General features: G+C 41.2%; 1 protein-coding gene across 1 annotated transcript in view; it reads left to right on the top strand.

Moving 5' to 3' along the window:
• Positions 1-21,970, top strand: part of ALKBH8 (alkB homolog 8, tRNA methyltransferase) — a 69,500-nt gene extending 47,530 nt beyond the window's left edge. The window contains exon 13 of the mRNA XM_073662194.1: positions 20,549-21,970. Coding sequence (XP_073518295.1) covers positions 20,549-20,583 — 35 coding nt within the window. The 3' untranslated portion in view covers positions 20,584-21,970. The remainder of the gene's footprint in view (positions 1-20,548) is intronic.
• The last annotated feature ends 2,537 nt before the right edge of the window (positions 21,971-24,507 follow it).

The following is a 24,507-nucleotide window of genomic DNA, read 5'->3' as shown; positions in this document are numbered from 1 at the left end:
CATAATGCATAAGAAATAAGTGTAAAAAGTAAAAGAGGACCTGCTGTATGAATGGCCTACATACATTTATGAACAAAAGGGTAACAATGTTTTGAACTTTTGACTTTCAGACTCCATATCTCACTATCCACTACTGCTTCAATTGTTAGACTACCATCTTTTTATAGAAAATCATCTTTGCTATCTCATATATAAATTTGACTTGCAACTATTTAGCATATGATTAGTTATGCAGATTCTTGTCTGGTCACTCATCACAAAAATAGAAAATGGATCATAGCATAGTTCGATGAGGTATGATTGTGAATTAATCTAAATATACAGATCCATGAGGTAAGTGGCATAGAAAACACTAAAATGCAAATGCACCTGGATCCATTGTGGTGACTCTATTGGCAGTCTATGTACAGCCATAAACTGTGTCATGTACCTAGATAAAGAATATCAGAAAAATGTACATTGGGTTAAATATGGAAAAAAATGTGCTCAGCTCAACGCACGTTTTGGCGTACCTTCATCAGGTATGTCGAGGACTATAGGGAGTGCATTATACTACATGTAGGACTATAGGGAGTGCATTATACTACATGTAGGACTATGGGGAGTGCATTATACTACATGTAGGACTATGGGGGGTGCATTATACTATATGGAGGACTATGGGGGTACATTATACTATATGGAGGACTATGAGAGGTGCATTGCACCATATGGAGGACTATGGGGTGCATTCTAATATATCGAGGACTATGGGGGTTCATTATACTAGATGTAGGACTATGGGGTGCATTATAGTATATGAAGTACTATGAAGAGTGCATTTTACTATATTGAGGACTATGGGGGTGCATTATACTATATGGAGGACTGTGGGTTGCATTATACTATATGGAGGACTATGGGGTGCATAATATATAGAGGACTATGGATTGCATCGTACTATATGGAGGACTATGGGGTGTATTATACTATATTTAGGACTGTGGGTGCATTATACTATATGGTGGGTGCATTATACTATATAGAGGACTATGGGATGCATTATACTATATGGAGGACTATGTGGGGTGCATTATACTATATGGAGGACTATGGGGTGCATTATGCTATATTTAGGACTATGGGGGTGCATTGTACTATATGACGAGTGCATTATACTATGTGGTGGACTATGGGGTGCATTATACAATATGAAAGGCAATGTGGGCCCATTATACTATATGGAAGGCAATATGGGGGTCATAGTATTTGGAGGGTTATGTAGGGGCCATTATACTATTTGTAAGGCTATGTTGGGGTCATTATACTATTTGGAGGGCTAGTGGAGGCCACTGTACTGTGTGGGGGCCATTATACTGTATGTAGGCCCATTATACTGCATGGAGGGCTGTGAGGGGGTCACAGTTGGATCATACTGTGTTGGGATTTTAGTAGATTGAGTTGAAGCTTTTATTGGGAACATTTTACATAACATTTTGAATCACATTTATCCAGTGCTCTACGCTGAACACTTACATTGAGGTTTCCATCTAAATCTCCGAATGATTCAGATGAAATCTCCATTGGATTAATTCACCATAATGAGGCAGCAGAGTTACTCTGGACTCTGTCAGGCCTCAGTTCAGTGGTGTCCTTTTTTTCAGAGGTGCATAAAACCGTGACCGAGCATACTTTTGTCGAAGCTTAATAAGACAGACACTACCGGATCACAGGTCAGACAGCGTTCACAATGTCTCCATCCGCCTCATTATTGAGAATCTTCCACCGGGGGTTCTGTCTGAATCACGTATTTCAGAGATTTACACGGAAACCCCCGTGTAAGCGCTCATCGCAGAGCGCAGGATAAATGTGAACTAAGCTTTACTGCAATATTTGGGAGGCAGAATGAAAAATTCAACAGCAGGTGAAGAATTGGTTTTATTTATTTTTATACCGTTCCTTGTGCGGTATAAGTGATTAGACGACTTTATTCTTCGGGTTGGTGCGATTATACCAGATTTTTATCAGTTTTTTATGTTTGGCTATTATCACGACTAAAAAACACTTCTTTTTATGAAAAAATAAGTTTTTGCATCACCATATTTTGGGATCTGTAATTTTTCTATATTTCTGCTGACAGTCATGTGAGGACTTGTTTTTTTGCAGGACGGGTTGACGTTTTTATTGGTACTATTTTTGGCCACATAACATTTTTAGTCACTTTCTATTCCATTTTTTGGGGGGCAGAATGAACAAAAAGCAGCAACTCAGAATTATTTTTTTTAATGCCGTTCACTGTTTGGTAAGAATGATAAGACAGCTTTCTTCTTCGGGTCAGTACGATTACAGCGATTCCACATTTATGTTTTTTTATGTTTGCCGCTTTTACAGAATAAAAACAATCTTAGAGAAAAAAAATGTTTTTCCATCATCATTGAGTGTTGTAGCTTTTTTATTTTTCTATTAGCGGACATGAGGGGGTGGCTTGTTTTTTGAGGGACAAGATGATGTTTTCAGCTATACCATTTTTATTTATATTTGACTTTTTTATAGCGTTTTCTTCTAAAAAAAAATTTGGCTGTATGATGAAAAAGTTTTTGCCACGTTTTTTATTTATTATTTTTACGGTGTTCATTTTAGGGGTCTTTTTTTGCCCATTAAAAATGAGGAAATAAAAAAAATAAACACATTTGTTATCTTCACATCTGTAAGAATCCGACCTATCAACATTTAAAAAAGAGAATAAAGGCTTACACTCATCAGCGTAAATAAAATCGCTCCGATGTTATTCCTGAAAAGTAGGACGAGTGTCATGCAAGTAAAATGTGATTTTTATCAAGTAGCATCCGTATGACATGAATATGCAATCCGTATGCAATGTGTTTTTAACATTAGCTGTTACATACTGTCATTCTCTATGACAATTAAAGCTAGTTTTCTGAATAATAAAGCAATCTTATAGATAGAAATTTAATGTCACAAGCCCCCTACATATAATAAACTAGCACCCTTTATTGCCTTTCATGTGGTATTAAAGGGTGTTTAGCCTTTCAAAAGATATTAAATAAATATTTTTTTTTTACAAAAAATGGTGTGGGATCCCTTTTTTATATAAACCAGCTAAGGGAAAGCGGACAGCTGGGTGCTGTTGTTTATAGTCTGGGAAGGGAATAATAAACATGGAGCTTCCCAGACTATTAATACCAGCTCACAGCTGTCTACTTAGCCTTTGCTGGTTATCAACAAGGGAAGACCTCCAAAAAATGACGTGGGGTCCCCCATATTTTTAATAACCAGCAAAGGCTAAAAAGACAGCTGCAGGCTGATATTAATAGGTTGGGAAGGAGCCATGGCTATTGGTCCTCTCCCAAACTCAGACTAATAACATCAGCCCTCAGCTGCCCCAGAAATGCTGCATCCATTAGATGCGCCATTTCTGGCACTTAGTCTTTGCTCTTCCATTTGCCCTCGTGCATTATCAAGTGGGGTAATAGTATTGGGATTGATGTCAGCTGTGTAATGTCCTCTGACATCAAGAACAGGGGTTAGGAATGGAGAGGTGTCTATAAGAGACCCCCATTACTAACCTCGTCAGTTTAAGTAAAAAAACAAACACAGAGCAAAGTCCTTTATTTGAACAAAACACTCCCTGATGCTCTTTTACCCATTTATTAAGATCCAAATAAAAATAAAAAAAACAAAGTAATCCTCACCTGTCCACAGATAATCCATAAAAGATGATGTCCCACGACAAACCCCGACTCTGGATGGTGTGTTGAGCGGTGACATGATGTGACTGCTCATCACGCCAGCCAGAACACACTGAGAGTAGCGGGAGAAGCACCTGCAGTGACGAGCGGTGATGTCAGTAAGGTGACCGGAGTTGATCGGTTATGAACTCCAGCAACTTTACCGACGTCAGCGCTCGCTGCGTGAGAATTTTTTTTCTCCCACCCATTGACTTGCATTGGTGAATCTTGTACAATAAACGTGGCCACTTGTAGCATGCTGCGATATTTTTTCTCAGTCCGATCCGAGCTGAGAAAAAAATTGCAGATGAATACATAATCATTCAATAACATTAGAGTGCAATCCGATTTTTTATCGGTTTGCACTCTTCCGATTTATACGCAGATGAGCATGAGCCCTTAAAGAAATTAAAGAAAAAAGGTAAATCAAAACGCCAAATTGCAGTTTTTTTGCCACCGCAACATTTGAAGAAAAAAAGCAAAACATTTTTTTAACACATCCAATTGGGGAACTTGTTATTATTCCAAGATCTATTGATTAATATGTACTTAGTTCATGGGAAAACCCTTTCAAGGCCACGTTCGCATGTTCAGTATTTGGTCAGTATTTTACCTCAGTATTTGTAAGCCAAAACCAGGAGTGGAACAATCAGAGGAAAAGTATAATAGAAACACGTCACCACTTCTGGATTTATTACCCACTCCTGATTTTGGCTTACAAATACTGATGTAAAATACTGACCAAATACTGAACGTGTGAACGTGGCCTATAGGCGACTGTGTTGCCCAACAATAAATCTGCTGCCACTTGACTATTTTAGAGCTTTGATTTTTCTGTGAATAAAACAGCCAAGTTGCAGAAACGTCACGAGTCACTTGCAAATTGCATTGAAGTCTTGTGACTTGCAACCATCGACAGAAAATCCAATATACACTGTGTGCCGAATTATTAGGCAAATGAGTATTTTGATCACATGATACTTTTTATACATGTCCTACTCCAAGCTGCATAGGCTTGAAAGCCAACTACCAATTAAGTAAATCTGGTGATGTGCATCTCTGTAATGAGGAGGGGTGTTGACTAATGACATCAACACCCTATATAAGTTGTGCTTAATTATTAGGCAACTTCCTTTCTTTTGGCAAAATGGGTCAGAAGAGAGATTTGACGGGCTCTGAAAAGTCCAAAATTGTGAGATGTCTTGCAGAGGGATGCAGCAGTCTTGAAATTTCCAAACTTTTGAAGTGTCATCACCGAACAGTCAATCGTTTCATGGCAAATAGCCAACAGGGTCGCAAGCAGCGTGTTGGCCAAAAAAGGCACAAAATAATTGCCCATGAATTGAGGAAAATCAAGCATGAAGCTGCCAAGATGCCATTTGCCACCAGTTTTGCCATATTTCAGAGCTGCAACGTTACTGGAGTATCAAAAAGCACAAAGTGTGCGATACTCAGGGACATGGCCAAGGTAAGGAAGGCTGAAAAACGACCACCTTTGAACAAGAAACATAAGATAAAACGTCAAGAATGGGCCAAGAAATATGTTAAGACTGATTTTTCAAAGGTTTTATGGACTGATGAAATGAGAGTGACTCTTGATGGGCCAGATGGATGGGCCAGAGGCTGGATCAGTAAAGGGCAGAGAGCTCCACTTCGACTCAGACGCCAGCAAGGTGGAGGTGGGTACTGGTATGGGCTGGTATCATCAAAGATGAACTTGTGGGACCTTTTCGGGTTGAGGATGGAGTGAAGCAACCCGGAAGTACAGACCAAAAGTTTGGACACACCTTCTCATTTAAAGATTTTTCTGTATTTTCATGACTATGAAAATTGTACATTCACACTGAAGGCATAAAAACTATGAATTAACACATGTGGAATTATATACTTAACAAAAAAGTATGAAACAACTGAAAATATGTCTTATATTCTAGGTTCTTCAAAGTAGCCACCTTTTACTTTGATGACTGCTTTGCACACTCTTGGCATTCTCTTGATGAACTTCAAGAGGTAGTCACCGGAAATGGTCCTCCAACAATCTTGAAGGAGTTCCCAGAGATGCTTAGCACTTGTTGGCCCTTTTGCCTTCACTCTGCGGTCCAGCTCACCCCAAACCATCTCGATTGGGTTCAGGTCTGGTGACTGTGGAGGCCAGGTCATCTGGCGTAGCACCCCATCACTCTCCTTCTTGGTCAAATAGCACTTACACAGCCTGGAGGTGTGTTTGGGGTCATTGTCCTGTTGGAAAATAAATGATGGTCCAACTAAACGCAAACCGGATGGAATAGCATGCCGCTGCAAGATGCTGTGGTAGCCATGCTGGTTCAGTATGCCTTCAATTTTAAATAAATCCCCAACAGTGTCACCAGCAAAGCAACCCCACACCATCACCCCTCCTCCTCCATGCTTCACGGTGGGAACCAGGCATGTAGAGTCCATCCGTTCACCTTTTCTGCATCGCACAAAGACACGGTGGTTGGAACCAAAGATCTCAAATTTGGACCCATCACACCAAAGCACAGATTTCCACTGGTCTAATGTCCATTCCTTGTGTTCTTTAGCCCAAACAAGTCTCTTCTGCTTGTTGCCTGTCCTTAGCAGTGGTTTCCTAGCAGCTATTTTACCATGAAGGCCTGCTGCACAAAGTCTCCTCTTAACAGTTGTTGTAGAGATGTGTCTGCTGCTAGAACTCTGTGTGGCATTGACCTGGTCTCTAATCTGAGCTGCTGTTGACGTGCGATTTCTGAGGCTGGTGACTCGGATAAACTTATCCTCAGAAGCAGAGTTGACTCTTGGTCTTCCTTTCCTGGGGCGGTCCTCATGTGAGCCAGTTTCTTTGTCGTGCTTGATGGTTTTTGCAACTGCACATGGGGACACTTTCAAAGTCTTCCCAATTTTTCGGACTGACTGACCTTCATTTCTTAAAGTAATGATGGCCACTCGTTTTTCTTTACTTAGCTGCTTTTTTCTTTCCATAATACAAATTCTAACAGTCTATTCAGTAGGACTATCAGCTGTGTATCCACCTGACTTCTGCACAACACAACTGATGGTCCCAACCCCATCTATAAGGCAAGAAATCCCACTTATTAAACCTGACAGGGCACACCTGTGAAGTGAAAACCATTTCCGGTGACTACCTCTTGGAGCTCATCAAGAGAATGCCAAGAGTGTGCAAAGCAGTCATCAAAGCAAAAGGTGGCTACTTTGAAGAACCTAGAATATAAGACATATTTTCAGTTGTTTCACACCTTTTTGTTAAGTATATAATTCCACATGTGTTGATTCATAGTTTTGATGCCTTCAGTGTGAATGTACAATTTTCATAGTCATGAAAATACAGAAAAATCTTTAAATGAGAAGGTGTGTCCAAACGTTTGGTCTGTACTGTATATAATATATATATATTTCAAAAGGAGATGAATCTCAGCAGGCTTAGATTTTGAAAACTATGAGAAATTGAAGCAAAAATAATATTGCTGCTTTTCATTGTAAAGTAACTTATATTTGCTAAAACCCAGAGTTCCCTTTTAAACAATAGTGCTCTGTTCATCTGGGTTCTGATCTGTACATTTTACCAAAGCTTCTGATGAGCAGAGTCGGCTACACAGATTTCAATCAAATTGGGATATGGTGCAGATTTTGCATGAAAAGGGCATTTCTGACATATTTGGAACATTTTCAGCTGGTGAAGATCTCATAGGTAGAGGACACAAAATACAGACTAGTCAATGGGATTTCCTATTTGTTTTCTCCTGCTACTGATCTTTATATCTTTACTGATTTTATGGACTATCGGATGGTAATATTATTCTGTCTCTTTAGGACATACTGTAATGAAGAAATAAAAATGACAAAATTACCCCGATCTGCCTCACTGCTGGAAGATTTATTGCTCTAGTTCTCAGATGTTCACCTCCCTGGAGATATCACTCTAACTGCAGCCAACATCTTATTAAGTTCTAGGATATTTTTGTACAAGATCCCATTTTGCGTGTTTTATTTCCTTGATGACTTCCAGATGCCACTGCTACATAACAGCCAACCTGGCAAGATCTGTTGGTGAAGCCGCACGGGGCTTCGCAGGGTGTTAATGTAGCGAGAAAATGATTATTTGTTTCATGAATGCCAAAAAGAGAAAAAAAAATTTGACATTTCTTTATTTCATTATTCACATTCATTATTCGCCCATTATTCCTTAGTAGAGATGGGCGAACCCGAACTGTAAATTTTGGGGTTCGTACCGAACACCCAGTGTTCAGGCACGGACCCCAAACACAGACTTCATCAGTAAGTCCATGATGCTGTTCAGGTTTGGGTGTTTCTAGCGATGTCATCTGCGTGACAGCGTGGCAAATGGCCTCTGGTTGTTACCGCCGATCAGAGACCCTGTTTGCCACGCTGTTTACCGCCGGTCAGAGTGCTGTGCGCTCACGCTATCAGGTGTCAGTGTGAGCCCGCAGCTGTGACCCGCGGTAAAAAGCTTACCGCGAGTCACAGGCGTTGGCTGATGAGAGACTACTATTCCCGTCAGCCTGCTGCCACTGATAACAGCAAGAGCAGGTGCTGCTGATGGGAGTATTCATCAGTCATGCCTGTGCTCAAAGTAAAAAAAAAGTTAAAATTAATAAATGAATATTGAAATAAAAAACACAGTTATACTCAACTAACACCTAATCCCTGAAGCCCTTGCCCCCTGTAAAAAAAAAGCACTACAATACTCACCTAACAGCTAATTCCCAAAACCCATGTCTCGTTTAGAAGAGAAAAAATAATAAACCACCATATTACTCACCTATCCGCCATAACTCACATAATCCATACTGTCCCACGACAATCGGATCATTTGTAGAACAGCCACATCAGCAGATGTGACTGTTCTACTCGGCAGCCGACTACACACTGACAGGAGCGTAATCGCTCCTGCAGTGTATAGTGCTGAGCTGCCGTGACAGAGTTCACAGGAGTTCATCAGCTGATGAGCTCCGGTGATCTCACTTACTGCATCGCACCCCGAGAAAGTTCTCACGCAGCAGCAGTGCTGTAAGTGAGGTTACCGGGGTTCATCAGCTGATGAACTACTATGACCTCTCTCACAGCAGCTCAGCACTATACACCGGCTGTCGTGTAGAGCCATCACATCTGCTGGTGTAACTGCTCTACAAGTGAGATTGTCATGGGACAGTATGGATTATTTCATCACTTCGGACAGGTGAGCGATATTGTTGCTTTTCATTTTTTATTTTTTTTTTCAGATGACAATGACTTTGGGGATTAGGCATTAGGTGAGTATAACTGTGTTTTTTATTTTTATAAATAAATGAGTAAAACAGTGTGGACTTTTATTTCAAATAAAAGAGTTTTTTACATGCCGTGTCTTTATTTTCAAACTTTTACTATGGGGTAAGTAATGGGGGTGTCTTATAGATGCCTCTCCATTACTATACCCCGGGTTTCATGTTAGCTGAAAATTCAAAGCTGACATGAACCTCAACTCTATTATCCCAAATGTCCACCGCACCAGGGCAAGTGGTAAGAGCCGAGGTTAAGCTCCAGATTTGGTGCATCTTATTGATGCGCCATTTCTGGGGTGGCTGAGGGCTGATGTTATTAGCCTCAGAGGGGGCTAGTATCCATGGCCCCTTTCCTGGCTATTAATATCAGCCCACAGCTGTCTGGTTAGTCTTTGCTAACTAGATTTTATAGGAGGAACCCTACGTCCATTTTTCCCTGGGTTCCCCCTGGAAACTAGCCAGTAAATGCTAATCAAACAACTGTCAGCTGATAATAATAACCTGGGGACCTTTAGGGCTATTGGTCCGTTCCCAGAATATTAACATCAGCCCCCAGACATCAGCTTTTCCTTTTCTGATTATAAAAATTACGGGGGACCCCATGCCTTTTTTTTCCTGTTTTTTTTTTTTTTATTAACAAGTACAGTAAAATACACGAGGTAACTTTAATTCACAGCCAGCAGCTGGAAACACCAGTAGCCTTAAAGGTTTTGTCTGGTAAAAACTGATCAGTCTTCAGTCACTTTATGTGACTGCAGTCTTATGAATCCCCCCCCCCAGTACACCCTCTGTGCGCTGCAGGGATTTGCAGTTTTCAGACCCGGGACCGGAGGGTATGTATGAGTTATACATACCCCCAGATAGTGGGCACAGCCTCGCTCTCCATACACTTGTATGGAGCGAGACCTCGCCCTCTAGTTGGCCATGCCCGCTAGATGGCTACGTCACTAGACAGGCTCGGCCTCGGCTCTATACAAGTGTATGGAGCGAGGCTGCGCCCACTGGCCGGGAGTATATACAACTCATATATACCCTCTGGTCCCAGGTCAGAAACTGGCGAATCCTCGCAGCGCACAGTCATAAGACTTATCGGTTTTGACAGGACAACCCCTTTAAAATGACCCTCAAAGTTTCCCATGAGGTTTACGGGCCTCGCAACTGCCGGGAGGCTCATTAGCGTTGAACTCTGGTGAAAGGTTACCTGAGATCAAGCCACCGGGTCTCATGGTAGCTTTGGAATAAAGAGATAAGCAAAATGCCAAGTGGAAGTTGCTCCTTAGTAGAGATGGGCGAACCTGAACAGTAAAATTTGGGGTTCGTGCTGAACAGATGTGACCCGCAGTAAAAAGCTTACCGCGAGTCACAGGCTGTCATGCAAGGTGTGGGAAAGACTTAGTGCAACACAGTGGAAAGAAGGAAAGGGAGCCCAGCCACTAGGGAAAGGGGGGAGTGGAGACCACCTAGTCTGGTCTAGTGTCACCCTGTCTCAACTATCGACCCAATATTGGCTCTTAACCAATCGCCGCACGCGTTCCTCACCCTGTTTTCCCTGGCGTTAGACTCAGGCTAGGGAAGGGAGCAGATGAGCACTAGTCAATCTCCACTGAACTCTAAAGACAAAAAAGAAGGAAAAAGCTTTTAGACGACTCCAGACAAATGTACACACGTCCTCAAACACAAAAGAGTAGGAAGCACTGCTCTTGCTGAATTCTGACAAGGCGTAATGAATATCGCCGGCACCTCCCTCTGCACACAGCAGGTATTTATACACCCAGACCAGGGAGTTAATTAGCTAGGTCCTAGAGACAACCTCTAAGAAGATGTCTGTAATGCCAAACGTAGAGACCTCCTGCAACCAACTGCAGGGCGACTGTCTGTCACTTCTGACACACCCATGACACAGGCGTCGGTTGATGAGAGACTACTACTCCCATCAGCCTATGCCTGCTGCCACTAATAACAGCGAGAGCAGACGCCGCTGATGGGAGTAGGTGCCTGCACTCAAAGTTTAAAAAAAAAAGTTAAAATTAATAAATAATATTGAAATAAAAAACACAGTTATACAATTATATGGAGCGAGGCTGCGCCCACTGGCCGGGAGTATGTACAACTCATGCATACCCTCTGTTCCCAGGTCAGTGGGCATGCTGGGGGGATTTATAAGACTGCAGTCACACAGAGTGACTGCAGACTTACCAGTTTTGAACAGACTACCCCTTTAAAATGACCCTCAAAGTTTCCCATGAGGTTTACGGGCCTCGCAGCTGCCAGGAGACTCTTTAACTTTGACCTCTGGTGAAAGGTTACTTGAGATCAAGCCACCGGGTCTCACAGTAGCTCTAGTGCTGGACTGTTGAATGCCGGAGTGTCAAGTGCCGAACCGTGCAGCTCATATCATTGTCACCGGTTCACCCTGAAATCAGCACGACCAGGTGACAATGATGGGAGTTGTAGTCATTACCCGCAGTGTACATTATGTGTAAAATAGAGAATTAAATTAAAAAAACAGCGTGTGCTCCTGCCGATTAATAACCAGCAGAGGGAAAGACGCCCGCTGGGGGCTGAAAGGCTAAACATATAACTGCAGGCTAATATTATTAGCCAGAGCAGGGGCCATGGATCATGCCCCCCTCCGAGACTAATAACATAAGCCCTCCGCCCCCTTTAATGGCGTATCAATAAGATGCGGCAAATCTGACGCTTAGCTTCAGCTCATCCCACTTGCTCTGGTTCGGTAGCAAACGGGTAATAGGGTTGGGGTTCATGTCAGCCTTGTATTGGCAGCTGACATGAAGCCCAGGGGTTAGTAATGGAGAGGCGTCTATAAGACACCCCCAGTACTAATCCCATAGTAATTTTTTTTAAATATAGACACAGCAAGAATAAAATCCTTTATTTTATATAAAAGTCCACACCATTTTTTACACATTTATTTAAAAATAAAAAACACAGTTATACTCATCTAACGCCCAATCCTCTGAAGCCATTGTCCCCTGTAACAAAAAAAAGAACAGAAAATAACAAAGCAACCTTATACTCACCTAATGCCCAATCTAGTTGAAGCCATTATCACCTGTAAAAAAAAATACATCACCTGTCCTAAGTGGTGAAATAATCCTAAGTGTTCCCTGACGATCTCACTTGTAGAGCTGTCACATCAGCAGAGTGAGATCGTCATGGGACACTATGGATTATATGGATTACGGCAGATAGGTGAGTATTATGGTGGTTTATTATTTTTCTCTTCTACAAGTGACATGGGCTTTGGGGCTTAGGCGTTAATGTGAGTATTATGGTGTTATTTTATTTTTTATTTTTTACAGGGGACAAGGGCTTCGGAATTAGGTGTTAGGTCAGTATAACTGTTTTTTACTTCAATAAATTATTAATTTTAACTTTTTTTTACTTTGAGCACAGGCATTTTCTATGTGATGTATACAGCAGTTTCAGTGTCTCCTATGTGATTTATATGCAGCAGTCTCAGTGTATCTTATGTGATATATATACAGCATTCTTAATGTCTCTTATGTGATGCATGCAGCAGAATCTCAGTGTCTCCTACGTGATATATATTCAGTGTAGACTTTGTGATATATAAAAAACAGTCTCAGCGTATCCATTGTGATGTATTTACAGCAGTCTCAGTGTATCCTATGTGATGTACTTACAACAATCTCAGTATATCTAATGTGATGTATACAGTCATGGCCAAAAGTGTTAGCACCCTTGAAATTGTTCCAGAAAATGAAGTGTTTCTCCCAGAAAATTATTGCAGTTACACATGTTTTGTTATACACATGTTTATTTCCTTTGTATGTATTGGAATCAGACAAAAAAAACAGAGGAAAAAGGACAAATTGGACATCATTTCACACAAAACCCTAAAAATGGGCCAGACAAAATTGTTGGCACCTTTCCAAAATTGTGGATAAACAACTTTGTTTCAAGCATGTGATGCTCGTTCAAACTCACCTGTAGCAATTAACAGGTGTGGGCAATGTGAAAATCCACCTGAAACCAGATAAAAAGGGGAGAAGCTGACTCAATTTTTGCATTGTGTATCTGTGTGTGCTATACTAAGCATGGAGAACAGGAAGCGGAGAAGAGAACTGTCTGAGGACTTGAGAACCAAAATTGTCGAAAAATATCAACAATCTCAAGTTTTCAAGTCCATCTCCAGAGATCTTGATGTTCCTTTGTCCATGGTGTGAAACATAATAAAGAAGTGTACAACCCATAGCACTGTAGCTAAACTCCCTGGATGTGGATGGCAGAGAAAAATTAATTAAAGTTCCAAACAAATTCAAGCTGTGCTGCAAGCTCAGCGTGCATCAGTGCTAGCATGAACTATACATCGACATTTCAATTAAATGAAATTCTATGGCATGATACCCAGAAGGACCCCACTGCTTACACAGAGACATAAAAAAGCTAGGGTCACCGTCATGTGGTGGGATGGATTTTGCATTATTTTGTTCAAAATTATGTTAACTAAATACCCTATATTATTTTCATGCATTATTGCTGTTTATTTATTTATTGCAGGCTATTTGCATATTATGTTTCTGTCTTTGTTTTTTTTCTGTTTAGCAGCCATGTGTGAACATGCACTTACATGCTGCATGCACACCTATTCATATACCAGTTCATTTTTTTTTCCAGTTAGTGTGTAATCTGTACAAATAAAGGTGTGGCCTGCCTTTTCCTTGAGCTAGAAATTCTATTCATCTTGTTCTCCATGTCTGTGTGTCTACTAGCCGGGCTCAGTCTTTCTTAGCCCTTATCCACATACATGTCACTTGACAAATGGAAAGGTTTTAAATATTAGAGTTAGGACTGTCCCAAATAGGGTCACCGTGATGTGGTGGGATGGCTTTTAGTTTATTTGGATCAAAATTATGTTAACTAAGTACCCTATATTATTTTCATGCACTATTGCTGTTTATTTATTTATTGCAGGGTATTTGCATATTATGTGGCTGTCTTTGTTTTTTTACATAAAAAAGCTAGACTGCAATTTGCCAAAATGTATGTGAGTAAGCCAAAATCCTTCTGGGAAAGTGTCTTGGGGACAGATTAGACCAAGATAGAGCTTTTTAGTAAAGCACATCATTCTACCGTTTAACCAAAACGGAATGAAGCTAACAAAAAAAAGAACATAGTACCTGCAGTCAAGTATGATGGAGATTCAAAGATGTTTTGGGGTTGTGTTGCTGCCTCTGGTGTGCAAGGCATTATGAAATCTGAAGATTACCAAAGGATTTTGGGCTGTAATGTAGTGCCCAGTGTCAGAAAGCTGAGTTTGAATCCTGGGTCATGGATCTTCCGGCAGGACAAAGACCCCAAACATACTTCAAGAAGCACCCAGAAATGGAGGAAGCAAAGCACTGGAGAGTTCTTAAGTGGCCAGCAATAAGTCCGGATCTAAATCCCATTGAACACCTGTGGAGAGATCTTAAAATTGCTGTTGGGAGAAGGCACCTTCAAATATAAGAAACCTGGAGCAGTTTGCAAAAGAAGAGAGGTCCAAAATTCCAGTTGAGAGGTGGAAGACGCTTGTTTATGGTTATAGGAAGCGATTGATTGCAATTATTTATTCCAAAGGGTGTGCAACCAAATATTAACCCTCTCATGACATATAATGTATATATACGTCATATGTAACCTCCCTGCCTTTGATGTGGGCTCTGGCACTGAGCTAGCATAGTTTCAGGCACATGACAGCTGATCTGATCAGCTGTCATGTGCCCCTAACAGCCGCAGGTAGAATTGTGATCCACCAGCGGCTTTTAACATGTTAAATGCCACTGTCAATCTCCAACAGCGACATTTTACATGGCCACGCTGGTAGTGATTCATAAGACCCGCCCATCGGCGCCCGTCACATGATCGCGGGCCGCCGATGGGTTGGCTCCAGGTTTTCATGGATCCCAGGCGAAAGAGTCTCAGTGGGCCCCTTTAACACATACCACAATTCATGATGCACAGATACCGCAGAGTAATATCGGTATAGTAGAAGGCGAAAGATGTCACTCACTTCTTACATTACACGAGTGATATCTATTGTAATTTCTACATTAGCTCCGAAACCGGTGAATCCTCGCAGCACACAGTGCGTGTCCTGGGGGGAGTCAAACGTTTTGATTTTAGACTGGACAGTATAGCCCTCCATACAGTATAATGGTCACCACATAGTCCTCTACACAGTATTATGGGCACTACATAGTCCTCCATACAGAATAATGAGCCCCATATATTGCTTCATGTAAAATACTGAGCCCCATATAATGCTCCATACAGTATCAGCCCCATATATAGCTCCACATATAATGGGCCCCATTTATTGTTCCATTCAGTATGGGCCCCATGTATAGCTCCATATATAATGGGCACCATTTATTGCTCCATTCAGTATGGGCCACATATATAGCTTCATACAGTATGGGCCCCATATATTACTCCATATATAATAGGCCCCATTTATTGCTCCATTCAGTATGGGCCCCATTTATAGCTCCATATATAATGGGCACCATTTATTGCGCCATTCAGTTTGAGCCTCATAAATAGCTCCATACATAATGGGCCCCATACATAGCTCCATACATAATGGGCCCCAAATATAGCTCCATATATAATGGGCCCCATTTATTGCTCCATTCAGTATGGGCCCCATATATAGCTCCATACAGAATGGGCCCTATATATAGCTTCATACAGTGTCCCTTCACAATTATCTCGAATATCCACCACTTTTACATGGCTCTATTGGTTATCATGCCGGTTATATGGGCTGTATCCTAGTGCCAAGTTTTGGCCTACTAAACAGATTCCGTCACAATGTACTCAATTTTAAATGTTTTTATTTTTCTTATCTACATTTTTGGGTTTCATTACTTAATAAAGGTTTATATTGTTTAAATCTAGTAAATGTAACTAATCTTTTGTACACGTCTTTCCTCTTCTTTTTTTTTATTTGTCTTGCACGTATTTTGGTTAGCAGCACTCCATCAATATACAGGTGGTGCCCGCTCCATTGTTAATTTTTTTCATTTTGACCAGATTATCATTTTTATGCAGATTTTCTAACTCTGCGCTGTATAAACCTGAATGCTTATTGGATGATGCAAATCAGGTGATGTGTATTTGCATAATGAAGAGGGTGCGGACCAAGGATGCAACGCCCTTTATCAAGGTGCAGAATATTAGGCAACTTACAACTCTTCTTGTAAAATCAGTCAAAAAAGAGACTTAACTGACTCTGAAAGTCTTAAGAGGAATGAGGCATGTTTGAAACATTATCCATACCATCTAACATCACAGCCTCCCCATAGAGAAGCACCTCCTGCCATCACTTTAGCGGTGAGTTAATTAAAATTTGACCAAATATAGCAGGATAAATTTTAAGTTAATTTTTGTGAATGATGGTAGAAATATCCAAATGGCCCTTAGCAAAAAAAGGTACCCCACCCCTACATTAGGCTATGTATCACAGAGTTTTTTGATTTTTTTTTAAATCAGAACCGCTCCAAAATCCTCCTTAAATGGAAAATAGTAAAATGCTTCCAGAATGCTTACACTCTTCTCTATGTAGCTGACCCTCTCCTTTGGAATTTGGTAACCCATAGATACTCCAATTGCTAAACAGATGTGAGGGCTTCAGGAATGTGGATTAGATTTACGATCGAGATAAGAGATTTAGAAATGTAAAGATTTAGGATTCTCTTTGTCTGCTCACCAGAAAAATAAGAAAGGAGATTTGCATGAACTGTGTCGATCCAATAGATAGGAAAATCATATTTTTTGAAACGTGATTAAGTGGCAAATGCACAGCACAGTTTCAAGTTGCTGCACGATGACCAGAATAATGTCAATTGAATAAGGAGCTGATACAGGCTACACCTGGCGTATCTGGTCTCTATGTAAAGATAAATTCATGATACAAAAGATGACGATGATTTCGAGCACATGCAACGTTCCAAAGCAAAGATATAGTCAACTTAGGGAATCTCATAGTTTTCTGAAACTGAAAAGTCCAACCCTGCAGGAGTAAGGATGGGAGGAGGTGTGGGTGTAACTTAGGAGCTAATAAAAGGCTAATATTTAGTAGTGTCAGTACTTGGAGGCACAGTTCACTGTAGGTTCTGTCCATTTTTCTGGAGAGCCTCCCTCCATATACCTGAAGCCATATCTGTGACGATTGGTCTAGTAAGTTTTTTTGATTTATCCTTTTATTTTATGTAACTGTATATTCTGTATTGTTTTGTCCCCCTTGTAAAATCTTTTGCATATTTTTATAAACATTGACTATCATTCTGGATTAAATATAAAATTTAATAGTTCTGTTCCTTGTGTTCTGTACACTGCACCCTGAAGCCATATGCTACCAGAACAAGGTGTCCAGTCAGCCTGTAAAAACCCAACTGGTGGTGGCAGCTAAAAATATTTCTTGGGTTATCGTGAAGTTAGCAGTGATCGTACGGGGGTATATACATATATTCCATGTGTCGGAATCCGGAGGTGTATATATCACACGCGCACTGTTAGTTTTCCAATAACTAGCCTGTTAATGCAAACAGCCTGATGCCTCCTACATTAATCGTCGGCCAATTGTCCGGACAATAGGGGGCAGCAAAGAGCTGTACGCTGAAGAGATCACAGCGGGTGGTTCGGCGTGACCTTCCTGGGCTGCGATAATCTTGACACTCCACAAACTGCTTTAAAAATGTTTGAAAAACTCACTGTTCACTTTTTTGTTCTGAAGAGGTTTTGAAAAATGCCTGGTGAAAAATATAAGTGCATGTAATTTATTTTAAACGAATCCTTGTGGAATCTGCAGTAGACGCTGTCCAATAAAAAAGCAGCAAAACAGACTGCAAAAAAGATACTCTTCCAAAATCCTTCAGAAACCAATCAAAACCACGGCAAGAAAATTAAAACGTTAAAAACTTCCCCCAAAAAGAAGTATTTCCTGAAGCTGTTTTCACTTGAAAAATTTGTCAAATTTGTCCACCTTGTAAAAAATGCTAATGGCAGCAACAAGCGCTGAGGGTACGAATCTACAGCAGATCCAGAAAGATTTGTAAAGGTGGAGAGTAAAATAAATGTAGGCAACTCATGGAAGAAGGACAACCTGCTGTAGTCTGCAAGAGAACTTTGACTTGGAAAACAATGATTCCAAACAAGCCTCAGCTACACAGTATTGGTTTAACCCCTTCATGACATTTGACGTACCTATACATCATGGTAACAGCGGATTTACTAGAGAAAGCACATTATGTAGCCCTGAAAAGGACTTTTGTTTTATTGGTGTAGCAGCGGTATACAAGTATTGCAATAGCAATTAAACACTACCTAAATGCATGCTCTAATCTAAGCTCTCCCTCCTAGATCATCTCTTCCTGAACTGCTTCCAGAGGAGAGTGTGCCAATGTCACGGGAATACCGCGACAGAGGGGCCAGAAGATTGAGGCGTCTTGTTAAATGACCTCCTGCATTGATTAGAACTTCTTCATTATCCTATTAAACAGTGCAGGTTTCTTTGTTCAGTCATTGCAAGGGTTAATCAGTTCAGTTGATCTCCTGGAGCTGTCCATTCTGGATTGTCTCAGCTGGTCTCAGCTGTTCTGTGTTGGCCACTCCGATCTGGTATATATGCTCACCACTGGCACTTGGGAGTTGCCAGTGATAGTTTTTCCACTTCCTGGTTTGGAGTTGAAGGAGAAGTGTCGTGTTTGGAGTAGGCAGTTGGAGAGTTTTTCAGGAGATTTCTGCGTGGAGTTTATTTGCGTGTTTATCCTTATCCACTCCCATTTGGCTTGTGTCTCCTATTTCTGCAAGGTTTCCCACTCTATTGTTTTGTGAGTGTATTCGTATTATTGTAGTTTTCTTTTATCCCTGTCAGGTTAATGTTTTCCAATATACTTTGGCCTCACACCTCCCTGGGTGGGGAAAGGAACAGATAAGCATTAAGATAGGAGCACAGCAAGCTACTAGACCCCTGCGTCTCCAACATCCAGGGTAATCCGGGGGACAGGGATAGCCTAGGGTGCCCCTAGTTCAAGGTATAGGGCAGGAGCCCACAGTCCCTTGTCACTACGTGATAGCCGAGCATCGCGTTACCGGGTCTTATATAAGACCCCATGATGCGATGCGGCCGGCCAATCACAGTAATGCCAGCAGCCAACATGGCTAGTTAAGGAGCAAACTTTTTTGTGTGAAAAATTTAAATGTAGATTTTCATTTTTTTCCTTCTAGATTGCTTTAATTTTTGCTTTAATTTCTGTGAAGCACCTAAAGGGATAATAAACTTCTTGAATGTGGTTTTGAGCACTTTGAGGGGTGCAGTTTATAAAGTAATGTCACATTTGGGTATTTTCTGTCACATATGGCCCTGAAAAGTCACTTCAAAAACTCTGTGTGAACATAGTCTTATTCAGAGGGCAAATTCTGTAAATTGTGTATTTTACACCCTATTCACAGGCTCTGCAGGAAATTTGCAGAAAATGAGGAACATGTCACAGAATTAAAGTGATTTTCCCATAATAGACATTTATCACCTGTTATAGGGTTTCACTCTCTCTGGTAGGCATTAGACATTAGGCCTTAGATAGTTTTCACACAGGCAATGCAGTTTTGGTCCAAACACATGCAGTTTTTATTGCTTTCCACAGGTTGCACAGCAACAAAACAAACTCAAACATACTATAAATCCCTAACCTCATCCAGGCGCTAACTAAACAGAACAGACCCTGGCTACTCATACACGGCTGAGCTAGCCCCAGCTCGGTCACACAAAACAGCTATTGTCCATAGCAACTACTGATACTTGTGGTTCTCTGCACACATCCTGTACATTTAATCATGATCACATCTGTCAGTGCGGGCTCAACCGAACAGATACAGTCCTTTCTCCAGCAGCAGACTTTATACACAGAGGCACCATCCCACCAGACTCGGTATCCCCTTCAGTTCGAGCTGCAGCAGGTTCCAGCGCCAAACTCCGGCCACAGTTCACACTGAACTGTCTGCAGTTTCCACAAGGTTCCCTGCAGCTCTCACAAACAGACTGCTTAGCTCACAATTTGGCTGGTTGCTCACCAGTAGCATACTCAACTCTCTTTCATTCTGCAGACTGCCACTCCCTTAGGAGACTGCAACTCCATGAAGCTACTTCCTGCTTCTTAGCAAAACCCTACAGGTGTATCTAATCAAAATGCTGCAGAGCTGGGATTTAATCCTGTACTTCCCAGCTATGCCACATTATCTACAGGATAAATCTCTGATCAGTTGGACCAGGGGGGGTCACTAGAATCTATTGTCGATCTATTTGCGGAGCTCATTTTTAATAGTATGATTGTTTTCAGAATGACTTATTCTATTATTGGTACAGCAGTATATCTATGTTATTGTCTACTCTGTGATGGCTAAATTGACTTTGCCTTTATACTTGTGTGTAATCTTTTGTAATTCCTTGCCCGATCCCGCTGACATAACTTGTCATTCTTCTTGAATGGTGTCTTGTAGAGAACAAAACGGAGGGAGAAAATAAGTGTGAATGACCTTTACTGAGATTGATTGCAGACCAAAGTCTGGAAACCTGCTGCTCCATCTGTTCTGAGTCCTGCCGGTGGAGATCGCCCCTACAGCGGTGTAATAAAGCATCAGGACTGCCACGGATACATTGCAAAGAGTATAAATGACTTATCTTTTAAGATGGTATATAATTGTAAATTTATAGGAAATGCAATCTCTTTCACTACGATTTATTTATAAAATAATGCTATATACAGGAGTGTACAAAGAAATCATGGGGCCCCATAGCAAAAAAGATACTGAAATTAAACTATTTATACATTGTGAGACAGTGAGGGGAATCATATGCGAGGGCCGTTATGTATCCCCCAGAATGTGCTTAGGAGCATACTGAACCACTGGAGTGCATTATAATCACAGCCACGGCTGTGGTTACCATGCAAAATAAAAGTAAGTGTGGACTGGGTCAAGTTATTTGATCAAGTCAGTTTAGGAAAACCTGCAGTTTCAGTAGCCATCACCACCACACTTATCCCCACCGCCCTCATCTTCAGTTGCCGCCGCCACACTTCTGTCCCCGCTGCCAGCATCTTCAGTTGCCGCCACATTCCCTGCTTCTTTCCTCTTTCCCTGAAATGAGAAGTTGTCAGGAAGTGGTGATAGGAGCAGGGTGAGTGATATAAGCGACACCTCCTGATGATGATTCATTTGAGGGTGGTGAAAGTTGTAGGGCTGCGCTGATGTCACTCATCCTGCTTCTATCACCGCTCCATCATTTCAAGGAGAGTGTAAAGATGTGAGCAGTGGTGACAGAAGAACTGTGGCGGAAGTGGCGACCAAAGATAAGGAAGGTGGAGAAAGAAGTGTGGCAGTGGCCACTTAAGATGCAGGTACAGAAAAAGTGTGGCTGTGCCACTGAAGATGCGGGTGATGGGCACAAAAGTGTGGCAGTACCTACTGAAGCTCCATCACCACTCCTGAACCAGGACTTCGTAAAGGGACAGCGGTGACAGTGGTAAGTGCAGCACTAGCCCTGATGACGTCCTGATTCAGGAGGGTTGATAGAAGCTGCGGGGAAGTGACTGCAGGGCCATACTCCTGTGACATCCCTCTTGAGAATGCCCTCAAATAAAACCTCACAGGAAGTAAATAAAAAAAACATATATAGGGGTTAGCTGTGTAGGGAGAATGGTAGAGAATCTTATAATAAAGCAAATTACAAAAGTGGTTAAGGTTTAAAGACATATTTATTTATAAAAGGCATTACAGGTATTGTACAACCCCTTTAACATTGATAACATATCCTTGTGTCGTGGCTGTAAATTGTACTGCAAGACCTTTCCTACTCACTTGTATAGGAGAGAGTTTGCAATACCACTTCCAGCCACTGCATACTATACGGAGATATGCCACTTCCGATGCTCCACAGCATCTTCGATCAACTGATCAATGGGTTTCCTGAAAGTCGGACCCCTACTGATCTGATATTGATTACCTATCCTGGAAAAAATTCCTGGCCTTTAATAAATTTTGTCCCAATTATTCAGAATAGGGAACAGCTCCATGTACCACCTCAGCCAATACTGTGGCACGTGCCTGATATTAGTTCTGCACAATAAAACTGAAGAGCTTGTGGTTACAAAGAACGACTTTCAGCTTCGTTTCTCAATGTAATAATCAGGAGATGCCTGCAAAACCTGAATTATTTGTGGCAAAACATATTGGGCTGTTATAGAACCAGCCTGTGATCAGTGGAAATTGCTCACTAGATGGAAACTGTTATGTGCAGGAGTCAACGACAGGTCAAACCAATAGCCTGCAATGAATATTGGATAGCTGGTGGAAAGACGTCGCTGTGAATAATTTTTCCTGAAATAACAAGTGTGTTTAGCTTATGTGTTTTCTAACAATATATTATTTTCTTTCGGGGCATGTAATCGCCATCGGAGGCCTTTCTGCTGGGTTTTAGATTGTTTAGATGAATTTGTTTTTGGAAGAAACGAGGACTAATGGTTGACTTTCTGTCTGCATAGCCCTAACAGGAAAGAAGAAATTGTTTCCGTCTTAAGAATAGAAAATACAAATATTAAAGTACTTTCGATTAACCTTTTTTAGGACTGGGTATTGATGGATCTCCATGGAAGCCATGTGACGCTTCAATTCTACTACAGCATGACTACAGGGAAAAGCAATGCTTGATAGCTGCTTCCCGTGATGATAAAAGTAGATAGTTGGGGTCCAGCTAGGTGTTTCTGAAGATACATCCTAAACCACCCACTCAAAGACTGGTACATTATCAGGAGACAACACCTGTAAAGCAATTTTATCATCAGGGCAAGTAAGTGTATGATGACCAATAAAAGTGTAATTGGTGGGCACAAATCATTCTCTTCCGAGAGCCCAGAAGACGTGAGCTATAAGGAACGATTCCATGAGTTTGGCTGAGAAAACCAAGCACTAATGAGGCATGTTGGATTTGCACATCACAGGGATGGAAGAACGAAGCTTCACTGCATGAAACAAGGAGCCTAGTATCTTATTCATATTTATTTTGTTTGCTGTTTTGCTTATAGTGTATGACTTTTGAGGGCTGCTTATCTTTTGATGTTTTGGGTGCGTTATACAGTGGCTTGCGAAAGTATTCACCTCCCTTGGCATTTTTTTGTGTTTTACTACCTCAGAGCCTGAAATCTCTGTTTTTTTTTAGGGTTTGCATCAGTTAATGTAAAAAACATGCCTACAACAGTGAACAGTTTGTTTTCTTTTTATTGTGAAGCAAAGAACAAATAGGACAAAATTACTGAAAACTTCAGTGTGCAAAACTATTCACCCCCCTAAAGTCAGTACTTTGTAGAGCCTCTTCTTGTGGCAATTATAACTGCAAGTCACTTTGGATAAGTCTCTATGAACTTTCCACATCTTGCCACTGGGAGTTTTGCCCATTCCTCAAGACAAAACTGCTCTAGCTCCTTCAAGTTAGATGGTTTCCTCTGGGGAACAGCAATCTTCAAGTCTGACCACAGGTTCTCAATTGGATTAAGGTCTGGGCTTTGACTAGGCCACTCCAAAACATTTGCTTTAGCAGTATGCTTCAGGTCATTGTCTTGTTGGAAGGTGAACCTCCGTCCCATCCTCACATCACTGACAAACGTCACTGACAAACTAAAACAGGCTGTACTCGAGAATATTCCTGTATCTTCCCCTCGACTCGGACCATTTTCCTTGTCCCTGCTGATGAAAAACATCCCCACAATATGATGCTGACACCACCATGTTTCACTGTGGGAATGGTGTTCTTGGGGTGATGAGGTGTATTGGTTTAGCGCAAGATATAGCATTTACCTTGGTGGTAAAAATGTTCAATTTTGGTCTCATCTGACCACAGCACCTTCCTCCATACATTTGTGGAGTTTCCCACGTTTATTGGGGTCATATGGACAGATACTTCAGTCTCTGCTTGGGAACTCTGCAACTCCTTCAGGGTTACCTTTGGTCTCTGATTAATGCCCTTCTTTCCCGGGCTGAGAATTTTTGTGGGCAGCCCTCTCTTGGCAGGTTTGTTGTGGTACCATGTTCTTTCTATTTGATGATAATGGATTTGATGGTGCTCCGGGGGATCATCAGAGATTGGGAATCAGTATATTTTTTTTATAACCCAACCCTGACTTGTACTTTTCAACAACTTTGTCCCTGACTTGTTTGGAGATCTCCTTGGTCTTCATGGTGTTGTTTGGTTAATGGTGTTGCAGCCTCTGTGGCCTTTCAGAAAAGGTGTGTATATACTGACAGACCATGTGACACTTAGACTGCACACAAGTGGACTTCCTTTCACAAAGCATGTGACTTATGAAGGTAATTTCTTGCACCAAAAAAATTTAGGGGCTTCTTTGCAAAATGGGTGAATAACTGAATACATGTACACATGCCAATTTTTAGTTATTTGATCCCAT

The sequence above is a fragment of the Phyllobates terribilis genome, unplaced genomic scaffold (assembly GCF_046119375.1).
Source record: "Phyllobates terribilis strain yellow unplaced genomic scaffold, ASM4611937v1 Scaffold_2__4_contigs__length_985480577, whole genome shotgun sequence".
Lineage (NCBI taxonomy): Eukaryota > Metazoa > Chordata > Amphibia > Anura > Dendrobatidae > Phyllobates > Phyllobates terribilis.
This window is presented reverse-complemented; position numbering and strand designations above follow the sequence as displayed.